Genomic DNA, 23,038 nt, shown 5'->3' with positions numbered 1-23,038 from the left:
TTACGACAAAGCATTTATATTTTGTATTTTCAAATGTTCTGCACTCCACAATGCTTTTTAGCATAAAAAGGCATTTTGTGTACAAATTTCACTTAATTATTTCGGAAACATTTTTTTTTACTGTGCAATTTTCTGTGTGTCCTTATAATTCTAACCACACTGTATATGATAACTACTCTTTATTTCACGAAGAACTGTTCCATTATAAAAATATAAACAAATCCTATTTTTTCTTATTGAAGCGATTTCTTTCTGTCAGATTTTTTTTTTCTAATACAAGAAAAACTAAAGTGACCAATGTACGAGTAATATGCATTTTTGCTAGTATTTTGATGCTTTTTCGTACAAAATGTATTGTATTCTCACTCCCTTTGAGCCACCCCTCCCCCTCCGGAAGACTTTGAGGGGTCACAGTACCTCAAAAATAATCAAACGATCAAAAAATATTTTATTGCTTATTTAAAAACTACAAATTATTCCAAACTCAGGGGAAAAGTTTCAACGCTTTAGTTCAAATATTTAAAAAGTTATGAGTAGTTTTAGGTCATGCTCGCTATGTGTTCTCATGCAAAAGAAAAATTTTAAATTTCTTTTTCTCAGTGATCGTTTTTTTTTTGTGTTTTCATGTCATTAGAGTCCCTAAGGATTTTTTTCTATTAAAGATACAGCTTTAAAGTAATACTTTTTGCAGTCAGGATAATATATTTAACAAAACTGTGCATTGGATAAGCATTTTATAAATTACTCAAATATTTAGAGCATGTTATACTATTAAAAACAAAATTTTTAAAAATAAAAAACAATTTTTTACACAATAATTCACAGAAAATATTCCAATACATATATTAACAAATGAATGCACAGATTTTTAGAGATGAATATTGTGATTGCTTAGCAAAAACTTTTTTTTAAATAAGTTCAAAAACAAAAAAGCCTTTAGGATTTTAAAAATTTGAAATTTTCCTAAATTTTTTTGAATTTTTAAAAAATGTGGGCAATATTTCAAGATTTTGAAAATAAATTATTGGTTGCGAAATGAGTGTGTATGTTATGGTTTCAAAGAAAAACACAATATTCATAAATGTAAAAAAAAATTTTCAAAAGGTACTGTGATCCCTTGAAGTGACGAGACTGGTTGCAGTTGATGCATAACGCAATTTTCAAAAACTGCTTTAAGCTCTTCTTAAAAATTCAAATGTAGCTCACAGTCGTCTGTCTCTGGGTGATAATTTTTGAAACTGCAGATAAGTTTAAATAAAAATTGAATTGTTTACCATACACACATCCACACCAAATATTATTTTGTAGTTTCAAGTTCTCACTCCTGTCAGCAGTCCCCTGCCTATTTTTTTTTTTTTTAAATCTTTTAAAAGTTTTTGCCAAAACGCTTAAAGATAATCATAATGGGGTCGTTTCCAAAATTTTAAAAGTATTTTTTTCTGAAACAGCATACTTAAAAACATAGGATCTGACCATTTCTTAAATCACAAATAATGAAATACCATTCAAATGTTGCCACTCACAGTGCAAAATATTTAATTCGCATCTTTGCTCACGTGTATTGGCAACGATATGGTTGATAGCAAGCGTAGGGCGCAATTTTAATTCGCTTCTTTATTTTCAAAACGTGGAAACGTAGTAGAAAGATGCGGCAAAGAGCATCATTTGTGACGTCATAAAGACCACGCCTTGTTTGAAAAATCGGACATTTTTAAAAAAGTAATTCAAAAAAACTGTTGGGATAATGAAAGTATTTTCTGGGTCCTTGTTGTTTTTTTAATTATTATTTATTTATTTATTTATTATTATTATTTTTCTTTTGCTCATTCTATCCATTTCAATGATTAAAAGTAGTACTTTTGACTGAAGGAAACCACCCTATTTCCCAATAAATTAGTCATATCTCTATCTGAAAAAAATTACCTTTTTCGTGAAATACATTTTAATCAAAATTGGTGCATTTACCTTCGACGACAAGCTTAAATATTTTTTGCTCTAGTCGTCCAAACTCATTCTTAGCTGTAATTGAATAGATTCCACTGTCATTCTTTTTGCATTTGTGAATTTCGATTCTTGCGCAACATTTTTCGTAAATTATTCTCACTCGATCTTGGTTTGTTATTGTTCGTCCGTCCAGCTGCCATGTAACAAATGCCGAGGGTTCTGCATCGATGAGTCTTTGAACTGCAAATGAGTCGCCAACTTCCATTTCGACGGTGTGTAATGTATCATTATGAATCTTGGGGGCACCTAAGAAAAGAAAAGGAACAAATAAATTAATTTCTACAGTTTCCTGAATAAAAGTTTCAAAATGGGGTCGTTTCCAAAATTTTAAAAGAATTTTTTTCTGAAAGAGCATGCTTAAAAACATAGGATCTGACTATTTTTTAAATAATTTGACTAAGTTTAATATTAAAAAAAAAATACTTAAATCGGTGCTCTTTTATTGTTTACGCTTCTGCCGACGACATCACAAATGATGAAATGCCATTCAGTGTTGCCATTCACAGAGCAAAATATTTAATTCGCATCTTTACTCATGTGTATTGGCAACGATTTGGTTGATAACAAGCGTAGGGCGCAATTTTAATTCGCTTCTTTATTATCATAACGTGGGAACGTGGTAGAAAGATGCGCCAAATAGCATCATACACTGTAAAAAAAATTCGGAAACGTTTCTGAGTATATCGTGCAGCTGCGGTTCATGAAATTTTCAAAAACGTTTCTGAGTATTTCGGAATTCTCTTTCTGTAATGTCCGGAAACGTGTCTGAGTATTTCGGAATCCTCTTTCTGTAATGTCCGGAAACGTGTCTGAGTATTTCGGAATCCTCTTTCTGTAATGTCCAGAAACGTGTCTGAGTATTTCGGAATCCTCTTTCCGTAATTTCCAGAAATGTTTCTGAGTATTTTGGAATCCTCTTTCTGTAATTTTCAGAAACGTTTCTGAGTATTTCGGAATACTCTTTCCGTAATTTCCAGAAATGTTTCTGAGTATTCTGTGCAGCTGTGGTTCATGAAAGTTTCGAAAACGTTTCCGAGTATTTCGGAATTCTCCAAACAATTTTCAAAAACGTTTCTGAGAATTTCGGAATCCTTTTTCCGTGATTTTTTCTAAAAAATAATTCTTTTTTAATAGTATTGTATGCCATATCAGTTTCAATTCTTTCATATCTAATAGCAATGAAACAAGCAATTTTAGAATCATTCGTGGATTTTTTTTTCGGAATTTCTAATGACAAATAGCATGGTTAACAGCATAACATATGCACAGTTATAAATTTTTGAAAATTTATGAAATAATATAGTAGTTTCATTCATAATCACAAAATCGTCGGGGGAGGGAAGGGGAGTACTTTCTCAAAAGTGGGATTGTTTGGTAAACAATTTTAAACTTCAGTTTTTCTCTCAATATTTTCAAGACAAAATTATCAACATATTGTATTTTTAATGCAGAACTTAAAAACATATCTTGTATCAAATTTGATAGCTTTTATTTTCGGATAAAATTTGACAGAACTTACCTACACTTGGCGTTCCGAAATTCGTTCACGTCAAGTCAATTTCTTTGACGCACAAAGTGTACCGAAAAGTACCAACAGAGAAATTGATGAATTTAAATATGACACCAAAGTCCCCCTGCTGGAACCATTCGGGTTTATTCCTCTGTTCTTGCCCTTTTCCAGTTTATCACAAATATAGATAATTAATCAAAATAGGTTACTGATTTAGAGTGTGCGCAAAATGCATTATATATTTTATTTATTATAACATTGAACTCTATTACATGATTATTCCATTTCATATATACGAGAGTTCCCCCCCCCCACACCATAAGAGTGATGGTGCACCCATAAAATGATATAAAGCGCCCCCCACCTTAAAAAAAGCAACCCCTTGAAAATGTCAATGGCACAGTCTGCGTGGTGAACGCCCCTCGTCTTCTCACCATATGTGCATTGCATATTAATAACATAGTATTTAAAAACTGATCACTTTTAAAACGATGACATGAAATAATATTACTTTTATTTCAGCATGTAAATGCAGCTGTTCCATTTTTGCCACTGACTCATTTCTCTTGACTGTCCTACATTAAACTAGTATATCCACGAAGGAAATGTTATTTTCGGAACTAATGTCAAGGAATTTTTTTTATTGTTAACCACATTTAACAAAATGAATAAGCGGATGAATTAATTTCATAACTATGTTCTTACTAATAGATAACATGGTCATTTTCTAATGGTATAAATATTTTTAAATGAATGAATAAATTATAATAAAAAAAGATAAATTATACCGGCACATTTTTTGTGAAGCATATTACAATACTAGAAAATATTTGCATTACCATATTTCTAATGAATTAAACAATTGATTTTTTTTTCTTTTTGAACCAAAATGTATGTATATCCAAGTATTTCGAAATAACTTTCCTGTGATTGCTTCTCAAGTATAAATCTTACTTCTTTTGCGTAATTAATCAGTTTCAGTTGGTTACAACAAATAGTACACCGCGCACATAGGTATGTAGGATAACTTTAAATTAATTCGATAAACCCAAAAACAGTTACAATTGGAGCCTCATCAAATGCAAATCAACAAAAATACAAATGTATATAAAAACATGTTTTAAAATATTCATTAATACTTACAAGGGAACATGAGCGGAAGAAAATCTAAGTACCTCCATTACAACTGAATAAGTAATCCAAAGGGTTTCGTTTCATTAAGTATAAACACGTGTGTTGAAACTATTCACGCTTGAACACACAATATATATCTAATTATGGTCGCATTGGAAATTGTAAAGAAGCAAATGGTTATTAACTAACTTAATAGCTGCGTACATCGTCTAAAAAATCAAGGGCAGTCCAAAATGCAAAGGCGTAAAATTAGTTTCGACACATTTTACTACTCTCTAGACATGAAATAACAAGCAATCCAATGCTAAACAGTTGCTGAATGCAGCAACCATAGATAAGAAAAAAAGAAGTTCTCGTTATTTCCGACTCATTGGCGCCTGTGTTGGAAGGATGAAATAGGTTTCGAAGCGTTGCGTCATCACTTCCGCTTCTAGATATCTTGAAATAACAAAAAGCTTTCTGAATATTGAGGAGTTCGCTATTGGATGAAGGATTCCTACTATTTCGGAAACGTTTCCGATATACTCAGAAACGTTTCCGAAATTTGTTACAGTGTATGTGACGTCATCAAGACCACGCCTTGTTTGAAAAATCGGACAGTTAAAAAAATTATTAAAACAATAATTGCTGGGAAAATAAAAGTATTTTCTGGGTCCACGTTTTTTTTTTTTTTTTTGCTTATTCTATCAATTTTAGTGAAAAAAGTATTACTTTTGACTGAAGGAAACAACCCCAATACTATACGAAACTACTATGTTGTGGCCATCACGAAACTTTCTTCTATATCTTTCTTGTGAATTCTGATCCCTCCCTATGCTTGAAGAGAATGCAATATTCCCAGCAAAAAAAAAAAAAAATGCGCACAAAAACTTGACGACCGTCCGAATTCCTGAATTCTCGCAAAAGCAAAGCAAAGAACGACTTGAAAGTTATTTTAAAAGCCTTGCTTGAATTAATTAGATGTTTAATTTGTTAACAAACATAAGATGGCAACAGTTAAAAATTTTAAATCATTGCGATAACATTTCCGATTATTTCCCAAAAATTAAAATCACGTGAAATAAGCAGACGACAATATTACAATTTATCTTTCTTATTGTTGCATTTATAAAGCTATTTTTATTTACACAAAAAAAAACTGCCCCCCATGGAGCGACTGGCGCCAAAATTGAAACAACGCCTATTTACAAATAGATTCACATTTATTCCAAATTTCAGCCAGAACGTAGCATTACTTCTTGAGATATGGCACTCGCCAATGAAAAAAAAAAAAAAAGAACATTCGATTGCGCCACCCCCTTTTCAGCTTTTGACACCAAAATAAAATCAGCTATTATACCCTCTAGGGGCTACTTGTCGATAAATTTTTGTTCGATTCCGTTCATTATTTCTTGAGATACAACCATTTTTTAAATAATTATTATTAGGCTTTTATTAAGCAAGAAGATGAGAGGAGGGTGCATAACCAAGAGTTCAAATCAAGAGAGTCCTCAGAACTCTTGATTTTAAGCCATATTGTCAAGAGCAGTACGCTCTACACTGTTAAAAAAATCCTGAAATTTGACGGTAAAAGTTACTGGCATCCATGTTGCCAGTAACTTTTACCGCAAAAAATCCTATTTTACAGTCAAATTTTACTATAAAATTAACCGGAGGTAAAAAAAAAAAAAAGGCAATCCGATGGTATGATCTCGGGACCTTCAGATTGGCTGGCGGCTTTGCTGCCCACCATACGAGTTCGGGCAAGTCGAGTGAGAAGAAATACGGCGTTATCTGCTTCGCACTGTATGTCACGTGGTATATCAATTGGAGATGCAATCGTTTATTTCTCTCGGTACAATTTACTGTAATTTTTTATGCTCTGCAAACACTACATTTTACAATAATATTTACCGAAAAGGTTTCCTGAATTTTTAACAGTGTACTGTACTAGCTGCGTTGCATGGCATACCTTGAAAATAAACGCTATTTAAAGTGATGCATGTTCAACAATTAGGCTTCTTACCGTAAAAATTCTAGCCAAAGTGTAGAAGAGAGTAATTTTGTGGCTAATCTTATACTAATAAAATCTGAGTATCTGTCTATCTATGTCCAAGCTTCTTCTCCCGAACGACAGTGAACTGACCATCGAACCAGGTATCGATGGATTCGTCATCTTCCCGTCTTCATGTTTGGCTATTTAACATAATCCTCCGATAATAATTAGCGGAGATATCAATTAAAAATTATTAATTATGACTCTTAGATTTCAAAATAAAATCCATATTTTTCGAAGGCTTTCCTCCATTCAAATTATTATTCAGTGCTTCAACTCAACTTTCCGGATGAACGCTTTTATTAAAATTTACAGCGTGAAGAAAATCATTGAGATGAAAGATCTGTTGCCATTTCTTTTTCTCGAATATGAACAGGTAAAATTCTTGTTTTTGTTTTGAGGCTTTTCCTGTAATCAGGGGATTTAAATTGTTTACTTTTTTGGGGGGTTTTCCGCAATCTGCCGCAAAACTACACTGACTTTTTTTTTTTTTTGGTTCAAGCCTGAGTGTTGAACTCGCGTCACTTGACATAACTTTTATTTTTGAGGTGGACCGTGCAAAGCCGGGCGACGCAGCTAGTATATTTATATTTAGTGCTTTTTGGATCTTGTTTTTAATTACGAAAATTCAGTCTTTGTAATTAATAGGCGTTAACATTCCGCTTCATAGATGATATAAATACTGTGTACATGGGGTAGCGAAAGAAGGGAGAGGGAAACACCACCAAACCCTTTGTTTCAACATATATTGCTAATCTCGATGTAGGATCTGACCATTTTTTAAATAACTTGATAAAGTTTAATATTTCTAAAAAAATATTTTAATCGGTGCGCAGATTCAATTTTATTCGCACATGACATCACAAACGATAAAATGCCATTAGCGCAGAGCACGATATTTAATTCGCTTCTGAATTATCATAAGCGGTAAACAGCAAGCGTAAGCATTCAACGCGCCAGTGGAATACGCGCCAAAGTGCACCACTTGAGACGTCATAAAGACAGCGCCTTGTTTGAAAAATCGGACATTTTAAAAAATCAATAAAAAATTAAACGTTTTGAAAATAAAAGATTTTTTTTCTCTCCACGTTATTATTATTATTATTATTATTATTTTGAGCAATCACGATTGCTTATTGTTCTCATTTGACTGTTTTGATGTCCTATCTTTTTATTTTCCCACCGCCACCCTCCGCACCCTGTCACCGTCGACCGGGTCCTCACGATGCTGCTCCTATAGCGAAAGCCGTCTCCAGGTTGCATCCATGTCCTACACACACGCGCATACATACACAACTACACACACACGCGCACACATACACACACACAAACACATACACACACGCATACACACAGACACATACACACAAACATACACACAACTACTCACACATTCATGCATACATACAGACACCTACACATACACACACATACACACAACTATCCACACATTCATACCTGCACACAGACACAAACACACATGCCTACACACACATACTCCTACACACAATATACATACCCCCACACACAAACACACACTTCTACGTACGCACACTCGCGATTGCGAAAAACATAATTTGAATTCAAGAGGTCAAAATTCAAATTAATTTCCCCCCCCCCCTTTTTTTTTTTTTTTTGCTCATTCTATCCTATGACTAAAAGTAGTACTTTAGACTGATGGAAGCAACTCCATTTTCGTAATTTGAGCTCTAGTTTTAATTTCATAGGTTCTATTGTAGTGAATTTGCTTTGAGATTTATTTTCACAATATTATTTTCAAAATAGCAGAATTAGAGCCGCAATTTTCTTCACAAACGAATAGCGGATTTTGAATTTTTTGGTCATACTCAATAAAAAAAACACATACAAGATTTTCATAACCAATGGGGTGGTTTCCTCCAGTCAAAAGTACCTCTTTTAGTCATCGAAATGGATAGAATGAGCAAATAAAACTACATGGACCCAGAAAATACTTTCATTTTCCCAACAGTTTTTTTTTTTAAATTAATTTTTTAAAACGTCCGATTTTTCAAACAAGGCGTGGTCTTTATGACGTCACAAATAATGCAATTTGGCGCATCTTTCTGCTACGTTTCCACGTTATGATAATCAAGCAGCGAATTAAAATTGCGCTCTACGCTTGCTATCAACCATATCGTTGCCAATACACGTGAGTAAAGATGCGAATTAAGTATTTTGTTCTGTGAAAATGCCAACATTGAATGGCATTTCATCATTTGCGATGTCACACGACAGAAGTGTAAACAATGAAAGCGCACCGATTTAAGTAATTTTTTAAAGTTTTTTCAGGCCAAAAACTAATATGAAAGGAAGTTTTAAAATAAACTGTTAGAAGCAAAAAAGAATGCCTAATTGGCTCTCAAAGCTGTGCGTACTTCTCATACGTGACAGTGAGAAGCAAAGGGATGTAAATGGCAAAATTAAAAATCTGGATATAACCAGTTCAAATGGTAGGTGAACCTCTCCTCTGTCTTGGGGAAAAAGATAGTAGGGGAGACCGGGGCAAGATGACTATGTTAACAATTTTTGTTGTTTATTAATTCATTTTTAAGGATAGTAAAATTAATTTCACATGAGCTGTTAGAGTAGTCCTTTGTGGTATTAAATATATTACCATTTAATTTTTCAAATAAAAATAACGAAGGATATTTTTATTTTTTCATGACCTTAACAAATCGTCATCTTGCCCCAGTACTGGGGCAAGATGACTTTGACCTAGGGGCAAGATGACGACGTTGAAAAAGGTTGAACATATTATATGTTTTGAATATGTTACCTTGTTTTAAAAATGATAACTGTGTTTTAACATCTTACAAAGTATCAAATTAAGCGTAACCCATTGGAGCGTAATGTTGAAGTGTTAAATTGTGCAGCGAACAATAGACACAAGTAAAAATGCCATTTTCATAACTGGAACATGCCTCATGCTATCATTCTTGACTTTTACAGCATTGGGTCCGTTCTTCTGTTGGAGAGTCACAATATTTCTCTTTACAAGCAGGGCATCTTATAACACCATTTTTTGAAGTTGATGCAACTGAATCGCTTGTCATGAATTGGACCTAATAGACTTGGACCTAAAGGAACTTAGTTTGAGTTTTTTTACTCCTTTTTTGAGCTTTACGAGCTTATTTTCCCTGTTTTTTTTAAATAATCCTTTTTGTCCTTCTGCTTTGCTCTTTGTTCTGACATTTCTTTGACGGGTGTGCTTGTAAAAATGTTTGAGCTCAGTTTTCTGCTTTTTTTTTTTTTTGAGCAATCACGATTGCTTATTGCTTTCATTTCAATTTTGCCTAATTTGTGTTTATTAGGTCCAATTCATTTGACTGTTTTGATGTGCTATCATTTTATTTTCCCACCAGCACCCTCTGCAGCACCACCGTCGGTCGGCCGCCTCACGATGCTGCTTCTCTAGTGAGCAAAGTCTCCAGGTTGCGTCAATATCCTACACTTACACGCATACATACACACACACATACATACACCTACACACACATACATACACCTACACACACATACATACACCTACACACATACATACACCTACACACATACACACACATACATACACCTACACACATACACAAACACATACACACACTCAAACACATACACACACACACCTAGACACAACTACCCACACACTCATACCTGCACACAGACACAAAAACATGCCTACACACATACACATTCCCCCCCCCACACACACAAACACTCATACACACAACTACCCACACACTCATACCTGCACACAGACAGAAACACACATGCCTATACACACATTTACACAAAGACACATACCCCCCCCCCCCCACACACAAAAACACACACGCTTACACACACACACACTCGTGAATACGAAAAACATAATTTGAATTCAAGATGTCAAAATTCAAATTAATTTTTTTTTCTTACATTGTGTTGCTTTAGGTAATGCATTGAAATCAGAAACACTAACAGGCTTCTTTGGTGCATCGGAATCAGCATTTGCCATAACTTCTGCTTCGTCTGGAGGGTTCTTATTTTGCATTTCCACTCCCAAGGTCTGAGGATTAGCACTATTATTCTCAGTTTAATCGCCAACAACATCATAGTCCGCTAAAAACAAGAGACTAATGGGTCTTGATCCCTCATTCTTTAAACCCTTTATCGTCATTTCCAACTGTAGCTGGTTTGAAGTAAGCGTTGCTCAAAAGCCCACCAATTTTTTTGTCTGTGATAGTTTGTTTTAGATGACTAACCATAAAGTTGTCACATGCTTGGCTATAGTAGATTTTTAAAGGGCAGAAAAATGACGCATCAGGAGCTAGAGACGATGCGATGTGTGGGGTGGGGTGGCAACCCAACAGCATGATGTGTTTTTCACTGCAATATAAGATAACCTGCAAAGTTATGCGAGATTTATGATTTTCAATAATCAACAGAGCAAGTGATTCTTTGCTTGGTTTAATTCAGTCAACTAGTCATTTGGTCAACTAGTTTATAAATAGCCTCTGGTGACCGGCTTTCGAACAACACCTCCCTTGATTCAATGCGTCCTTTAACCTAAGAGGAGATAGAGGCACAAGGTCGCGTGAACAAACACACAGACAAATAAGCATTTACAGGATTTAATTAAATGGACAACATAGTTAGTTAATTTCCGAAACACGGGGCAAGATGACGAGCTCGTCATCTTGCCCCGCGTTTCTTCCCGTCATCTTGCCCCGGACTGCCTGTTTGAACGGATTCTTCTCCATTGCCATAAAAGAAAGCGATTAATTGACATTTATTCATGGTAATAGGCAGTATTTAAACTAAGTTACTCATAAATACTAAAGAGACACGATATAACTTATCTGTATCTGTATCAGAGCTTATTTACAAATTCATAAAAGTTAGATCGTGGCAAAGGTGAACAAGCAGAGCTTCAGAACTAACACAAATATGGCAATTTCAGCGTCTCTAAACTATTGCTGAACGAACAGAGGAGAGGAGACCTTATAGTATGCAGTAGATGCTGTTAACTGGGGGGAAACGGAAAAAATGAGGAATTCGTCATCTTGCCCGGCTCGTCATCTTGCCCCGGTCTCCCCTACTAGTAGCCCTGGTAGGTGCTAGCATGATTTACGAAAATTTTTCAATGAAAGCCTACCTAGGACCTTGACTTTTAACGCGTTTTACTCAAAACTTGAAAATGTCCACTTACATACATTCTTTTGCTTCTCACTGCCTCATATGAGGTCTCAGGTTTTGGAAGCTGTTTTTGACCGGAATTAATAGGATTCGTTATCAATCACTTTGTAGAGTGATGCTTTCAACCAAGAAGTATCAAATAACAAAAGGGGGGGGGGGAGAGAAAGTCATGGATGGATCAGGTTTTTACCTCAATCAAAAGCACCTCAATGAAAGGCACAATTTCCCTGGCGTGTAAAAAACAGTAAGATACTTACACCCTTTAGGCTTAGCGACTGTAAATGGCGTTACATTGCTCGGTTCACCAGCTCCAGCTTCATTGACAGCACTCACTCTGAACTGATAAACTCGGCCTGGTTCGAGGTTTCTTATGGAAGTGATCTCCTGGTTGCTAGGAACAACTTTTTCCGTCCTCCAGTCACCGACTTTATCCAATACTTCAACGAAGTACTTGGTGACGGGGGAACCACCATCTGTTGCTGGGGGATTCCACTTCAAGAACACGTTGTTTTCACTCGAAAACGCAATTTCTAAATCTAGAGGTTTACTCGGTTTTCCTGCAAAAGGGTGAGAAGATTGAAGGACATGCCTAATGCCTATACATTAGGCTGGAAGAGGAAAAAAATATATACATACTATACATACATACATATATATATATATATATATATATATATATATATATATATATATAGTAAAAACTGTGAAGTTGACCACCTGTCTAAGTTGACCGATTTTATCAGGCACGGAATTAGCCATTACCTCTATAAATCAACCTCTGTAAGTTGACCACCTGTTTAAGTTGACTAAAGTAGTGCACAGCAAGTGGTCAACTTACACAGATTTCACTGTACATGGTGACAAAAAAATAACTTGGACACATGATACATTATAACTTTAATGCTAATAAAAATATTACGACCAAGCTTCAAAATGAATATGGATACACTATTTCGTCTATTATACAGGGTGTATCAGTACAGCGTTTACAGACTTTCAGAGCAGACAGAATACACCTAGACGATGGGAAATCACACAGCAATGCATGGTCGGAAACGCTTTCCTGACGCGATAGTGGTGACACAAAGCACAGGAAAGACAAGACACTAATAAGAGGAGAAAATATGTTTATTATTTTTAACACAACAAAAAATACTGGTTTTGTCTGGTGTACACCATAGATGTTTTTGCGTAAACCGAAGCATCAGATGACGGTGCTTGCGCACACGCGGTTTTTGTTACACCGGGAAGCCCGAAACACGCCCGGTATTTACGTTAACGTTCGATATTCAATGCGCAAGAGATGTAAGGCACGCATCACGGCCCGGGGTGGTCGTAATTTCGAACACATACTTTGGTAACGATCGTTGGCTTCTTAATGTTCTTTTTTTTATTATTTAGTTTTTTGCTGTTCTATGGATAATAAACATGTTTTCTTCTTTTATTCTTGTCCTGTCTTTTTGGTGATTTGTGTCGTCACTACCATACCAGGAAAGCGTTTCCGACCATGCATTGCTATGTGATTTTCCATCGTCTAGGTGTACTTGATCTACCCTGAAACTGTAAACGCTGTACTGATACACTCTGTATTTAAAGGTTTTCAAAGTGCTACTTTTAGTCTTTAATACAGAATTTTTAACGCGTTACAAAATTTTCGGCTATGGGCCGCAACTCACTTACTGGCATTTTATCCCGTGCCTTGAATAAGGATTTCTTTAGGGATGGCAAGATGAGGTTTAGCTAACACCCTTGTCTCCCCAATGGATTGAACAGAATAATCCATTGGGCTCAAATCTGGGGAATACGGTGGTTATTCTTGAGATCCAATGAAGTCCGGAAAATGTGTCTTGCACCTATCTTGAGTGCATTTAGCTCTGTGTGAAGCCAGATATGGAATCCTGTTGGAAGGTTCATATTTTGTTTCCAAAGAACTTTTGCGACTGAGGTAAGACAACATCTTCCAAATTGCGTTTGCGATATGTTTCTTGATTAATCTTTATTCTTTGATCAACAAACACAAGTGGTATTTTCCCACTAGCACATATCCCACCTCAAACCCCCCGAATGAATATTGGGGTCATTGACGCCGGTGAACAATGCAAGAAGGTCTTGGAGACAAGGATATGCGCTAAACCTCATACAACTTTGGCATCCCTAAAGAAATCCTTATGCAAAGAACGAGATATCAGTAACTAAGTAACTAAATATCAGTAACTGAATTGCGTTGCGACCCATAGCTGAAAATTTTGTGACACGTTTAAAGCTCTGTATAAAGACTAAAGGTAGCCACTTTGAAAGTTTGTAAATATATTAGACGAATGAAGTTTGGTCTTAATATTTTCATTAGCATTTAAGTTATAATGTGTTATGTATGTTCGAGTCAGAAAATGTGAGGAAAAGTTGTGATCGCCTTATGCCCACAAACTTATGGGAAGGGACATAAGGCATCATTAAAAAATTTAATTAAAAGTGTTTTTAAAAAAATAAAGAAATACGAAGTTGCAATCTTGTCTCCAAAATCCCCGAATTGTCCAAAAAAATTGCCGTCTAAGAAAAGATTTCGGGAGATCAGAGTGACCTCCCATCAGGACACCCCTGGTTTTGAGGCGAACAGAATCCACTTCGATCATTTTTAAAAAATGTCAGTCTGTCTTCCAGCATGTCTGTAACGGGTGTGACCGATTTGTATGACAGATTTTTTTTTTTTTTTTTTTTTTTTTTGTGGCCACTCTAGCACAAAAACTAGTGAGCAAGTGTATCCTGATGTGAAGTGGTGCTGATCACTTTTTGACACCTAACCGGAATGAAGTCAAAGGGAATGAAATTTTCTAGTTCTATTGTATATATATATATCATTAAAAATCATCATAAGATGTTCAGGGGTGCCCATCCCCCCCAAGCTCAATGGCGCAAATTCCCCCCCCCCCAAATTTTCCTCAACTCTCTTCCCCCCTTTTTGTTTTTAGCTCTTTTTTTTTATTTTACTTATATATTTTTTTTAAATAATTTTTATTAGTTTTTCTTTTTAATATATTATTTATTTATTTATGTATTTAATTATTTTTAATTATTATTATTATTTTATTAGAAAATTTCTGTGCTACGCCAATGACACACACACACACACACAAACTAAATAAATGAAATAAAAAATAAACAGAATAAAATAAAATAAATACTAATTTAAATTAAAAATAAATAAATAAATAAAAGCAATTTTAAAAATCCTCCCAAAGCTTTTGATGGCGCAACTTGCGCCATAATCCCCCCCCCCTTGTGGGCACCCTTGAAGATGTTCACACAAGTTCACAATTCAACCTAAATTTTTGTTAAGGGAGGGGTTAACCCCACCCCCTTGTATACGCCACTGATTCTTGCTCCCATGAAAATTTCGCGAAATTTCCCGCGTATTTCATCCTCTTTCTTCCCGCGGCATTCATAACGCTGCCATTACACTGCTAAACAAAAATTAACTTTACATTTTTTTCTTATATTTTTGCTGTACATGTTGTGTGTCATAGGTACTTAAAAATAATGATAAAAAATGTTCTCTTGGTCCTTATTTTTTTTACTAAATGGAGAATATGTATTTATGAATTATTACAAAAATATCAAATCTAGAGTTCGACACTAAAATTTGAAGGAGAAATCTTCTCAGCTATGGTCAAATAAATAAAAACAAAAGCGTATTTCATTTGTCAAAAAATTAGTGAAAACACATTTTCAGAATTAAATTCAATTCAATTCACAAAACACAACGCAACTAACATTTCTTAATGTTATTCCAATGTAAAATACAACAGTAAACTAACAACAAACCTACATTTTCTAATGTTATTCCGCTATGAATTTCAACTCGAAATCAATTATCTTCCAACGTTATTCAACTTTAACGGCAACGGTGCACCAATAAATTAGGTATTACAAGGTGCTCTTAATAAGAGGGAGTGTAAAGAATAATATATTTTAGTCACATTACCTTAAAATGATAAAATGGCTGAATTTTTCATACAATTAATAACTCCCGTCATTTCTTGCTAAAGATGCAAAAACACAGTTCAACAAAATATAACTTCATATTTTTTCATTAAATGTAAAGCTAGTATTTTGGTTAGGTACGCTCATAGGTAAGGTATCTAAAAATAATGGTAAAAAGTTTACGGTTCTTATTTTTTACTGAATGGAGGATACGTACTATTTATGAATTATTACAACAATATCAGTAGATTGCACATTTTTAATTTACCTGCTGTGTACCAGTGGCGGATCCACAGGGAGGGGGCGATTGGGGCGATCGCTCCTCCCAAAAGGTTTGAAAAATCGAAACATTTCCGGGAAAAGGTCACCAGAGTCTCCCTCCCCCCTCCCCCGAAGCATATCACAAAAAGTCCTCAACAACTGTATTTTTACGACTTTAATTCGAAAAATTAAAGTCCCTCAACCCCCCTCTCTTCAATGTTATCGAAGATCACCAAAATTTTAAATTTTTGGAGCTTCAATTTCGAAAAAAATCGGTGGAATCGAAAACTTTTTCGAAAATGTCGTTAATGAGAACATTCAATTACGTTTTTAGAACTTCTATTTCGAAAAAATTCCGGGGCAGAGTTCCGATCCTTAGCCCTTCCCCTAACGTCAAAGAAGATTCACTAACATTACGTTTCTGAAGCTTCAATATCAAAAAGTTGAGGGGCAGCTCTTGACCATCCATTCTTTTAACACTACCAAAGATGGCCAACCATCGCATTTCAAGACTCCAATTTCGAAGAATTTCCGATGGAGAGTTCAAAACCCCATTCCTTCCCCCTACGTCATAAAAGATTGCTTATTATGACTGCGTATTCAGGACTTCAATTTCGAAAAATTTCCGGAGAGGGGAGTCACCCGAGTCCTTCCTTCCTCATATTTCAACCTATCATAAAAAAAAAATCGTCTAAAACCGAGTTTTTAGAACTTCTACATCGAAAAGTTCTGACCCCATTTCTTCCGCTACGTTATCAAAGGTAGCTTACAATTGCGTCTTTAGGAATTCAATTTCGAAATTTTTTCCGGGGGAAAGCCCCCGAACCCCTGGTTTTCAGCATCACTAAAGATATCTAAAGTTGCGTATTTGCAGCTCATCAATCAAAAAACGTACTGGGGAGAATTCCTGAATCTTATCCTTTCCCTTCAAGAAACCAAAGATAGCAAATAATTGTTTTTTCGCAAATATACCCTTAAATTTGAAAAAAAATTTCGGAAGGGGACCTCTAAGCTACCCCTTTTCTTATTAACCACCAAATAGGCTAAAACTTCTTTAAATGGGGAATCAAATCTGGGATTTTGGGCGGTCCCTTTATCCTGTTGTTCAATAATGAGAGAAAGATTATTAAATTAATATCTTGATACGACAACATTTCTTTTATAAGGAAAAAAGTACAAGTGAGGAACTAAATGGTTACTGAAAATAGTTCACGAGTCCTCAAACTAATCAAAGGGTTTCATTTGGATAATGGATCCAGATAGTAGAAATTCTTTTTTTTCTTTTTATTCTTGTGTGTGTGTGTGTGCGTGTGGTACTCGAAACTATTATAACTTTCATTCAAACTCTTTCAAAGACAGACATTATTCGAAAAGAAAAAAAAAAACATCATGCTTTATTTCTTAAACTTTTTGAAAATTTTGTTTTCATTAGTCACCCCCCCCCCCCCCCCCCCATAATGCTCAATCGCCCCTTCCAACAGGGTCGTCTGGATCCGCCACTGCGGTGTACTATTATTCATTTTGCTCAGAAGAATACATTTTAAGTGTAATAAATCAAGTACATTAGCACCTGTTTTTAGTTACATTTTCGTTCCAGGAAGTTTTATATTAATAATCCAAGACTTCAATTATTGCTTCCCAGAAGAATATAACCTAATTTTCATTTTTGTCATAATAAGTTTTCCTATTTGAAATCAACATACTTCAATACACTTATTTCAAGATTCAGAAGTTTTTTTTCCCCACCAAGCGCAGATTCAGAAGGGGCATGGGGGTCATGAACCGCGAATCAGCCTAAAACTACATTTGTCCATCAATTTGATATCTAGGCAATTTTTATTAATGATCGCAAATTTAATTCTGTGAGTGATCACGTATTCGCCTCAAATATACATTTGAAGGTGTTTTTTTTTCTTTTTTTTGGAGGCTATGAAATGAAATGCTATGCAAATTCAGGAATGCTCACCTAAGGAAAGTCATGGAGCAGTGGCATTGACATTTTTAGGGGGAGGGGGGGTTGAGGGGTATTTTTTCTTTTTTAGGGGGGCTCTTTATGATATTTAGGTGGGTGCACCCCTGGAAAATCAATTATTTAATTTATGTTCACAATAAAATTCACTTTACGATATAGTGTCAGACGAAAGCCATCTAAATATGGCCCTACCACTCACTTTCGTTATCATTTTTTTTATTGCAAAAACACAGTTTTTTAAAAGCCAAAAAATAAAATTTTTTTGAAAAATTTAAGCGAGGATATCGCTTAAACGAGAACCAATTCTACTTTTTTTTTATGAGCATTTTCAGAATTCTCACAGGTAGGGGTGCTTAAATTTTTGCTAAAAATTCCAAAGGAAAAAAAATATACTTGTTTATCAGTGTGCGTTTAAGTAATAACGTTACACGACCATAATTAAAAATAATAATAATAATAAATATCTGCTTGTACTGTTCAACCACGGATTGTATGGAATTTTCAAGCGTCCAGATGAGACGAATCTGTCTGAATGAGGGGGAAAAGTAAAAATCTGATACGTGTATTCCGCTTATTTGAATGAGACACTGCTTCTGCAAAAGCTGACATCGCTAAAAATAATAGATTTGTCCATTTCCGGCTGTAAAACGGATGTTTGTCTCTTTATACAATCCCTGGTCAGACAGTATATGTATACCGTATGATTGTATGCTAATGATATGGTCATATTAGTAACTGGAGATGTGCAAGGTATAATACAGTCAAATACCCATACTTGGGACAGCTTTGAACTTCTACCTTTAGTAGCGTATTAATCATATGTTTTCCATTCGACCTCAAACCTGTGTGCCTTTGTTTTTTTTACGCCCTCGAACCTGTGCGCCTACGCTTTTTTTTTCTTGGCGCCTCCAAATCTGTGATTTTTTTTCCCGCTCTTGAACCTGAGCATCTTCGTTTTTTTTTTTCTTTTTTCTTTTTTTGTGCCCTCAAACCTGAGTTCCTTCGGTTTTTCTTTTGCGGCCTCGAGCCAGTGCGCCTTCGTTTTTTTTTTTTTTTTTTTTTAAAGATTTTATTTTACTCTATTTGCGTCCTCGAAAGTATGCGCTTTCAGGTTTTTTTTTTTTTTTTGCGCCCTTTGGAAGTTAAGGTTGGCGCCCCCTTGGGGAACCCAGTCCGCCCCTGGAGGGCAGGGGCGTAGCTAAGGGGGGGTTGGGGACAACCCCCCCCCCCCGAAACGTTTGTTTCAAAAAAAAAAGAGAAAAAGAAAAGAGAAGAGAAAGAAAAAAAAGAAGAAAAAGAGAAAAAAAAGAAGAAAAAGAAAAAAAATCGAAACGACTTTTTTCTGAGTAACAAAGGTCAAAAATTCACTTCGCTCCCCCCCCCCCCTCCCCAATGCCATTGAAAATTTGCTCCATGGGTGACCCTCAAGCATAAAGACGCCTCCCTATGATGCGACAATTTTTTGATAATTGACTGAAATTTGACACTTCGCTTTAGAAATGAGATTGATTTGTTAAATCCACGAATATGTAGTCTTTGTTCGTCCTCGATTTTGCAAATTGTTAAATATGTTTCATTTTGTGAGTGGCGCAGTGGGAATATTGCATACAGTCGAATCTCTATATTTCGAATTTCACTGGAAAGAAAAAGAGGTTTTGAGATACGGGAGCTTTAAGAAACTTTATAGAAATTTGGAATATGATGGTGAAAATTTGAAATCGATACTAAAGACAATGCGGGCTCTTGACTAAAATTCCTCTGTGTTAGTTTTGTTAGGTATTTATTCTATTATTATATTATTAAGTGCTTTAGTGCGAGTTTAAGGAATCATTTTGACAGTAAAAGAAACTTTAAGAATATCTTTTTCAAGAAAAAGTCTTATTGCTTTCTGGTCCCTGTTTTTTTTTTTTTTTTATTATTTTTTTTTAAAATCCTCTTGAGGTTAGCAATTGCTGCAAATCTAACTTGGCCAATATTCTACGATTTTCCTTTTTTCATCACTTGAAAAAATCTTATACTTTCTTTTTACTCCTATTATTTCGGTTTTCTAAGGAATCACAATTTTAAGAAAGAGAGCAACCAAAGAACAGTACTAATCCAGATTACAGAGCGAAATGACTTTTAACTTGAATGACCTTTAACCATGAACTTGAAATGTTCATCTTAAATGTAAAACCTGTGAATTTCACCCCTTTACTGTTCTTCCAAGAAAGTGCGCGAAACGACTGTCTTTTTGTTAATCTTCCTAGAAAGCCAATAGGGAAGTTGCAACCTATTAAATGTTCATATTTTGACTATTGGATATTGTTAATTGACCCTCAAAACTAAAAAATACATCATCACCAAATTTTAAAACACCGCGATTGATTTTTAATGAATTTTTAAAAATCCATGCGCATAAGGGCGCTCTTCTGAAACGTCACGAGCCTACGTCACAGGGCACTAATGGGCAGCCTTCCGCCGAAGATCCCTTGTTTTCGCTACGGACATTTTGAGCGCGCTGATATTTTTATTTTCTTATTTAGATATTTTTATTTTCTTCTTTTATTTTTCTTTTTAAGTCTTATTTTATTTTTTTTTTCATACTTTTACTGCAAACCAAGTCAGTAAAAATAGTCTTTATATTCTGACTGCCGATGAGATTGAAAGTCAAACATCCAGTTAACAGGCGGAAAATGGAAGTATCTATTAGCTTTCAGGGATGCTAGCTTATGTACTAGATGTGTGTTAGCCTCTAAATTAAGCAGTCACACTGAAATGAACGGAACACGCTCATTGGTTTGGATTGACTGGTTTTGACAAGATCCCACCCCCTTTCCCAAGAAATTTCAATTTAAATTAAATGGAGGGAAAAGAAAAAAAAGTTAAATTTTCCATAACATTAAAAAATATATAAAAAAATTTCTTTGCTTTTGTTTTGTTTGACACAAATATCGGACTTGGGGCACTCTATTCCAAAGTATGTAAGATTCACCTCCCTTTTTTTAAAACTAAAAAAGTTTACACACACACGCGCACACATTTTAAAAATGGAATCTGGAAAACATATGATTATTAAACGCAACTAAAGGTAAAAGTTCAAAACTGTCCGAAGTACGAGCATTCGATTGTATGACATTTTACATTTAAAAAAAAGGCCTCATAAACTGAATCTTCTTTATAAGAAGAGGTATTTTAGCAGTTATTACTTCAGTGGTGCCCCCCTAGGGAGGAAGGGGGTCATGGCGCAGACAGCGTCATTGAAATCTTTAGGGGAGGGGGGCATCCCTGGTTACTTTGTACTAGTATCAGAACCTTCAGCGGTTTGTCCGCCACAAGTTTAAAAAAAAAAAAAAAAAAAAAAAATCGATCAACCAAGAGAGGACAGTCGTAAGTTCAGAGCAAAACTTTAAAAACAGCATTTGAGACAAAATCAAACAATAACCTACAGTTAATTTAAATGTTCATTTTCTTCATTTTAAGCATTTTCCCTGGGCACGGCTTTGAACGATAGCATTTTAGTAGTTGGAAATTAAATTTGATAGTCTATTTTTGCTTCACATCTGATATCTTTTACGACGAACGCAAAAAAAAAAAAAAAAAAAAAAAAAAAAAAAAACTGATAAACAGGCTGAATTCAATTTTTTTATATCTAAACTTTAACAAAAATTTCATTTTAACCTTAATCAGTACCGGTATTTTTCAAGTTACAAAATAAAACCAATGATAATACAAAACAAATTCATCTGAAGAAAATAGCATTTTGTACTTAAAAATATTTCTGCTACTTTTATATATTTAATCAAAAATAAATATGTAACCAAATCTTTAAAGGTTTCTGGAACAAATTCTAAAAAATTCCTACCTGACATTTCTGCTCTTGCATTCAATTGTTGCTCATTAGATTCAGTGATTTCTAGTACCATGTTTTCAGGTTTTGTGTTGGTTGGAGGTGAAGAATATGTCAACGTCAAACGTCAGTGAAAAGGGAAATTCCCTTTTTACCGGAAGAAGAAGCTTTGAAAGGAATTTATATAAGCATCTAAATGCATGAATCAGTTACAATGTGAGGAAAAACTAGAACATTTATAAATTATTGACTTTTTTTGAGGGGATAATTAGGCAGATTTTTATTAAACAAAATTAAATTTATCAACAAATAATTATTTTACGTTCCGGACATAAGAGTCTATGGTTCCAGACAACAATAAAAAAAATTACGGTTGTGCTGCCATCTATTGAACTGAAAAAAGACTATACTAAAATTTTCTGTATAAAATAAAATGATTGACAACACAAAACAAAATTTCCTGACAAAATTAGCATTTTTGTCTTGTGAAAACAAACATTGTTCTTTTGACCGAAATTTTTTTTTCAAAATTTAAAATCATGAAAATTCTTCACTCTTATTAGTGCTCAGATTTTCTAATTAAGCCTTTTTTAATAATTTATTAAAGTTACTTCGATTGAATGAAAATTAAACTCTACGAAAGATTTCTTTGATTTTACACTGTACAAGGAATTTGTTTAAGTGATTCCCAAGGAAGATGAAAATATTCGTAAAATTAGGCCAATGTAAGTTTTGTATCAACCTCACAGCCGAAAGGACTTTATAATAACAGTAGAGAGGATTTTTTTTTTTTTTCGCACGCATGCAAAGGATGGGACGCTCGCTCTTTTAACCCTATTAAAAAAATTGAAAAGTTTTTTTTTTTTTTTTAAAGAATTACGTTCACGTGACTCGATATGCGGAATAGGCTTATACATAACAATTGCGTAGCAGGGCCCAATTAACTATTAGGCAGAGTAGGCAGCTGCCTACCTAGGGCGGCAAAATTTTCAGGTGCGGCAAATTTTGCTTTAACCACACATTTTTTAAATTAATTTGTTATTCTTGAAAGTAAAATATTAGCATTCTTTCATTTTCCACAGAAACAGTTTTTTCTTCTAATTTATTAATGATTACTTT

At 34.6% G+C, this 23,038-nt stretch overlaps 1 protein-coding gene across 1 annotated transcript in view; it reads right to left on the bottom strand.

The window, feature by feature from the left end:
* LOC129223775 (myomesin-1-like) overlaps positions 1-22,262 on the bottom strand; it is a 31,579-nt gene extending 9,317 nt beyond the window's left edge. Inside the window, exons 1-3 of the mRNA XM_054858134.1 lie at positions 21,935-22,262; positions 12,137-12,436; positions 1,966-2,250 (exon numbers count right to left, since the gene is read on the bottom strand). Of these exons, the coding sequence (XP_054714109.1) occupies positions 1,966-2,250; positions 12,137-12,436; positions 21,935-21,995 (646 nt within the window). The 5' untranslated portion in view covers positions 21,996-22,262. The remainder of the gene's footprint in view (positions 1-1,965; positions 2,251-12,136; positions 12,437-21,934) is intronic.
* Positions 22,263-23,038: the final 776 nt, after the last annotated feature.

Source organism: Uloborus diversus, chromosome 6, assembly GCF_026930045.1.
Source record: "Uloborus diversus isolate 005 chromosome 6, Udiv.v.3.1, whole genome shotgun sequence".
In the NCBI taxonomy this organism is placed as follows: Eukaryota; Metazoa; Arthropoda; class Arachnida; order Araneae; family Uloboridae; genus Uloborus; species Uloborus diversus.
The sequence above is the reverse complement of the archived record's forward strand: the minus strand, read 5'-3'. Positions and strand labels throughout refer to the sequence as shown.